This window comes from Rhinopithecus roxellana, chromosome 10 (genome assembly GCF_007565055.1).
Source record: "Rhinopithecus roxellana isolate Shanxi Qingling chromosome 10, ASM756505v1, whole genome shotgun sequence".
NCBI lineage: Eukaryota > Metazoa > Chordata > Mammalia > Primates > Cercopithecidae > Rhinopithecus > Rhinopithecus roxellana.
The window spans coordinates 126,177,882-126,183,881 of record NC_044558.1 but is presented as its reverse complement, the minus strand read 5'-3'; the positions used below and the strand labels follow the sequence as shown (position 1 = coordinate 126,183,881).

General features: G+C 36.3%; 2 protein-coding genes across 4 annotated transcripts in view; one reads left to right on the top strand and one right to left on the bottom strand.

Moving 5' to 3' along the window:
* Positions 1–1,327: 1,327 nt before the first annotated feature.
* CAPZA3 (capping actin protein of muscle Z-line subunit alpha 3) lies at positions 1,328–2,403 on the bottom strand. Its single transcript, XM_010354718.1, has one exon. The coding sequence runs from the start codon at positions 2,245–2,247 to the stop codon at positions 1,348–1,350; it is 900 nt and encodes a 299-aa protein (XP_010353020.1). The 5' UTR covers positions 2,248–2,403; the 3' UTR covers positions 1,328–1,347.
* Positions 2,404–2,458: 55 nt separating this feature from the next.
* The window catches only part of PLCZ1 (phospholipase C zeta 1), a 53,108-nt gene continuing 49,566 nt past the window's right edge, over positions 2,459–6,000 (top strand). The window contains exons 1-3 of one of the 3 annotated variants that reach the window (XM_010354721.2): positions 2,459–2,583; positions 3,009–3,157; positions 4,189–4,312. In XM_010354721.2, the coding sequence (XP_010353023.1) occupies positions 3,147–3,157; positions 4,189–4,312 (135 nt within the window). In that variant the 5' untranslated portion in view covers positions 2,459–2,583; positions 3,009–3,146. Of the gene's footprint in view, positions 2,584–3,008; positions 3,158–4,188; positions 4,313–6,000 lie in introns of those variants that run through there. The other 2 variants (XM_010354722.2, XM_030939216.1) reach the window with 2 other exon arrangements.

Here is a 6,000-nt window from a genome sequence, read left to right as displayed (position 1 = left end):
TTTCTTCTGGGGTATCCTTTAAGATGGAATACTTGGCAAAATCAATGTACATCAGAGTCCATAAATCATAATGAAATAGGCTTCCATGGGGAACTGTTGTACCCTGAAGCATGAGTGCTAAGTCAGATATGCTTGCCACTATGTGGTATGGTCTGATTGTTTGTGTCCCCCAAAGTTTATATGTTGAAACTGAGTGCCCAAGGTGGTGGTATTAGGAGGTGAGGACTTTGGGAGGTGATTGGCCAGGAGAGTGGAGCCCTCATGAATGATATTAATGCCATTAAAAGAAGTTCTACAGAGCTGCTATGTCCCTTTTACCATGTAAGGTCGCAGTTAGAAAATCCTATCTATAAGGAAACATGCCTTTACTAGGCACTGAATCTGCTGGCACCTTGGTCTCGGGCTTTGCAGCCTCCATAACTGTGAGCAATAAATTCCTGTTATTTATAAGTTACTCAATGTATGGTATTTTGTTATAGCAGCACAAATGAACTGTGATACTATGTGTCTGGAAGATGTAAACAACTTGAGAACTTAGGTTTTTCTTAGGTACAATGGAGATAATACTAGTACCAGATTAGTGATGAAAAATGTTATGCAAAATATTTAGCACAAGCCATGTTATGTAGTAAGTACTTATAAGTGTTTACAGTGATGACTTCACAAGAGCTTAGCTGTAAAAGTTTGGGAAGTCAGGTTTTTCTAGTTGGCTTGGAAGACCATGTTAGTTATCAGACAAGCCAGGGATTTTGAGTTACCCCAATTCTTGAGGGGAAGGAAGTAGAGTGGAAGAGGATCCAAAATTACTAATAGTCCTTCATGTGAGCTAGATTTTTGATATCTGTTGGTTTCGTGGAAAATCCAAACCTAATGTCATTTATTGAAATTCACCCTCTCGTGGATGGTCCAGTACTGAATTGAGCTATGTAAAATATCATTTGTGGAGTGATATTCATCTGTGTACCTTTTCAGTTCAAAACAAAGTCAAAAGTCTCTCTCTCTCACACACACACACACACACACACACACACACACACACACACACACACAGTCTTAACCCTGGCCACCTCTCTATTATTTCTGGAATCCCATATTCTATACAACTATTTTAGTTTCTAACAATTGTCTTGGTTTTTATGATGGTCACCACCATGAAACACAGTTACTTTACACTTTCTTGCATTATTCATAAATATTCCCCAAGTAAAATTACTTGTTACACTTTTCCCATTTAAATTTGCATTGGCTAAGTAAGAGACATTTCTACAGATTGTTCAATTTTAGGAAAATAACCATTCCCCAGAAACATAAACAAGTCAAATCAAGATAGTTACCAGGAGCAATTCTTTATATTATCCAGTTGCACAACACACTTCTTGAATAAATGACATATCCTAATTTAGGATACATCACCAGATTCAAGTCAGAGAGTATCCTCTGCCAGTCAATAAGAGTGCGGGTCACTGGAAGATCCCTTCGTAGAATTTTTCTCAGGGCTTCATTGGATAACTCCTGTAATTCTTCCAAGACTGCAGCTTGAAATTTGTTCTCTTGCTCTTCCACAAGCCTTGCAAAACTTAGAGCCAGTTGAGCTTGGTTAACTATTTCCAAGCTTTCTTTCAGGTCCTTGGATATTTCAATATGAAGGTTGACACACCTGAAGAAGTGAGCTTGCACAAATATTCTTCCTGTTACTTGGGTTAGAAATGGGTTAACCTGGAAAATCCATTTAGATTTCCAAAGTCCATTCCAGCACTCTCCTGTTTCATAGTTGTGATCTTCAATGCAAGCTATCAAGTATTCCTTACTTTTGACAGTTTTTCTCAGCACGTTGCAATTTCCTTTTGGATAGTGGTCATTCACATACAGTTTTAAGGCGCACAGAACAACAACTCTCAGATATTCTGTCTCATTCCGAATGACACCGTGACTTTGGATGTCTTTCAGCTGATTTTGAAGCAGGTCATATTTGAAAGAAAGTTTGCTTTGATGGTCAAAAAATCGGTAGTCGCCCATTACATTGTGGTGAGACAAGAGTACTGGATTTCCATCGATGCAGAGTGGTATAGAATATTTTTGGCAATGTTGGTGGCCTGCACACTCACCTTGATGGTGCATAAGTTTTTCATCACGGATAAGCAGACAGAGATCATCAAAGGCATTTACAAATTCCCCTGGAGGTGCCTGTAATAACAGTCTGCGAATTACTCTTTCCTTGTCCTTCCTGCTCAGCACGCTAAGTGTCATGTTTGGGTGTAACAGAAGCAAAGCTTCTGAAATGAAGAGTGCTCAAAGGATAAGAAAACATTCCATGAGACACCTTTCCCATCAAGGTGTTAACATTCAAGCTGAAAGTTATTGTGTTTACCCATGAAAGGAGGCAGTCTAGCAAGGTCTGAGCCTCCTGATGAGGTCATAAGAAGCTTTCCTTGTGAAGTGTGGAACCTCTGATGATATCACAATGGGTATTCAGACCAAAAGGAAAAAATGACCGTCACCTGACAGTGTGGTGCCCAGCCAACCAGCTATACCTATTTTGAAGATTTTAAGAACTTACCTCCTGAACAGTCTTCTTCGAAAGTGGTGTGTCTCTGTGTGCATTATATGTTGTCGGGGATCTAGAGAAGCAGCCCAAAGTTTCAAGAGTGACAGCACTTTGCAACTTCAGGAATCACAATGGTGTTGATTTATACTCAGGCTCTCAGAGTAGCTGCCCAAACCCACTGGAAGCACATTACATTGTGATGAAATGTTTGAGGGGTTTAAACAAAATAGTAAAACATAAAATGAGATACAATGGCAGTTCATGGAAAAATGCCAGACATCAGGGAGAGATGCGTTTTCAAATATTGTGGGTTTGGAGATGGTCAGGATGTAAGAAGCCAAACAGTTTCAAGGGCAGGGTAGTGCAGGTACCACATCTTGCTTACTATTTCTATGGTGAAGTGCGAGTCAGCTTCAAAGAACAAAGGCAACAAACCACTGTGTGTTCTCTGCTTTCTCCCTAGAAAAGTGGTAACAGCTGAGGAGTATCAAGAAATTATTTTCTGCAAAGGGGCAGAGTTAATTGTATTTGGAACCCGTAACAGCACCTATTGGGGAACGACTTCTAAGTGAGGAGAAACGGCTCTACAGGTCATGAAACTATGGAAATGAGATATCCATTGAGACCTTCTTTCTGCCCCTCTTCTTTCTCCTGATTATCCTCTTTACTTGATGCTGTTATTCTTTTCGAAGAGTTCTGAATTTAAATCCTCTTCATTTAAGCTGAACTGCTTGTTCCATGTCTGTTCTGAGCTTTTCTAACTTTCCTTACATTCTGGTATCTTTTTCTTATAAGAAAATGAGCTTTATTCTATTAAGTCATAACTATTACATTTAAGGAGATCTCATTAATTCATTTTAACATCTGAAACTGAGTAGTTTTGCACAATTTTTACCTACACCTTTTATAATTTTAGTGATAATTGTCATTATCTCATTTTGATCTTAGTTTTTCAAATGGAAGTGTCCTAACTTTTATAGTTTATCTATGATAAGTAAGCTTTTTAAATTTTTTTTTTGTTTTCTCTTTCATACCAAATATATACTTACCATGGTAGTTTTGATGCTTTTTATGGTACTTAAAATGTTACTGTCTTGAGTGTGTGTATAGCTGGGCATTTGACTAATGTACTAATAATAACTTTATCAGTCATGGTTACTATTTATTGAAAACTAAGTAGCAGAAACTGTGTTTGGTGACATATTAGGAATTCATCTAATGCTTCCACCTTCCTTAAGATTCAGGGTTAAGTTGATCACCTTTCTGGATTAGAGAACTAAAACAGAGAGATCAGGTGAGAGATGACCTTGAAGTCTGGTTGCCTCCCAACTTCAGGCCTTCAAGCAATAGATTGTAATAATGTTTTAATGTATTTTCTAAGTAATGACTTTAATTCTCAAATTTTAACTTTAATTCTTTTCTTGTATTTTTATTGTGCTATATACCCTTTCATACCTTTACTATAGCATAGTAACTACTTAATTTTTTTAAAAAAAATTATTTATCAAACAATTATCCTATAATTTACTGTAAGCATATTCTTTAAAAATAAAAATAAGTACAGTAAATCAAATGTTTCTTTAGGAATTTTAAATACTCAGTGCCTTTCTACGAGAATTTCCTTAACTTTTTGTGCTTTCTACATGGTTTTTGTCGAAGATTCAGGATGACTTTAGAGGTGGAAAAATTAACCTAGAAAAAACTCAGAGGTTACTTGAAAAATTAGATATTCGGTGCAGTTATATTCATGTGAAACAGATTTTTAAGGTAAGATGATATCCACCCCCTGCCTATCCTATCCTAGGAGGAACTTAATCCAATGTGAGTAAATGTCATATAAAGGTTAGTCTCTTAAGAAGAAAAACAATTAATTATACTAACTATATTTACAATCAAGATGGAGAGCATTTCGGTAGAAGGTAAAATTAGTTGTTGAGAAAATCTGAAATAATACCAGGAAATCAGTTTAGAATAATTTCCTGAGAATACAGAAATGCTAGCATTAAACCTAGGATTGGATGTCTAACTACATCAAAATAATAATGGTAACTGTATTAGATGTTAGTGATTTATAGAATCAGTGGTGAATAAGCCCAAATTTAGCAGAAGGGAGGAAATAATACAGATTAGCACAGAAATAACTAAAATGGAAAAGAAAAAATAGAAGAAATTGAGGAAATCGAAACTTGTTTTTTTGAAAAGTTAAATAAAATTGACAAATACTTAGAGTATGAAAAAAAGAGAGAGGACTCAAATAAATAAAATCAGAAATGAAAGTGGAGACATTACAACAGATCTCACAAAAATGAAAAACACATAGGGACTGTTATGAGCAATCATATACCATAAATTTGGACAATCTAGAAAAAAAAGAGAAATTTAAAGAAACATACAACCCATCAAGACTAAACCAAGAAGAACTAGAAAGGTTAAAGAGACCAATAACAAAAAGGAAACTGAGAGGCTGAGTGCAGTGATTAATGCCTGTAATCTCAGTGCTTTGAGAGGCCAAGGTGAGAGGATCACTTGGGGCTAGGAGTTTGAGATCAGCCTGGGCAGCATAGTGACACCCTATTTGAAGACTTAATCAGTAATCAAAAACTACCCAACGAAGAAAAGTCCAGGACCAAATGACTTCACAGATGAATTCTACCAAAGATTTCAAGAAGAATTAATACCAATCCTTCTGAAATGCTTCTAAAAAATTGAAAAGGGAACACTTCCAGTTTTATTTATAAGGTCAACATCATCCTGATACCAAAGTGGAACAAATACACCACAAAAAAACAAAACTTTAGGCCAATATTCCTGATGAACATAGATACAAAATTGCCCCATAAAATAGTTGCAAACCAAATTTATAGCACTCTGAAAGGATCATATTCCATGACCAAATAATATGTGTCCCTGGCAGGCAAGGATGGCTCAACATGCAGAAATCAATCAATGTGATACACCACCTTAACAGAATGGAGTATAAAAATCACATGATTATCTAAAAAATATAGAAAAAGCATTTGACAAAATTTAACTCCCTTTCATGATAACTCTCAATAAATTAAGTATAAAAGGAACTTGACATAATAAAGTCCACATATGAAAAGCCTACAGCTAATATCATATAAAATAAACTGAAAAAAATTTTTCTAAGATCTAGGAAAAGGCAAGGATGCCCACTCTCACCACTTCTGCTCAAGATGGTACTGGAAATCCTAGCCAAAGTAATTAGTCAAGAAATGAAAATAAAAGGCAATTAAGTTAGAATGGCAGAAGCAAAATTATCTCTATTCACTGATGGCACAACCTTACATGTAGAAACTTCTGAAGATTTTGTCAACAAACAACCAGAAGGCCAGGCGTTGTGGCTCATGCCTGTGATCATAGCACTTTGGGAGGCTGAGGTGGGTGGATCACCTGAGGTCAGGAGTTCAAGGCCAGCCTGGCCAGCATGGTGA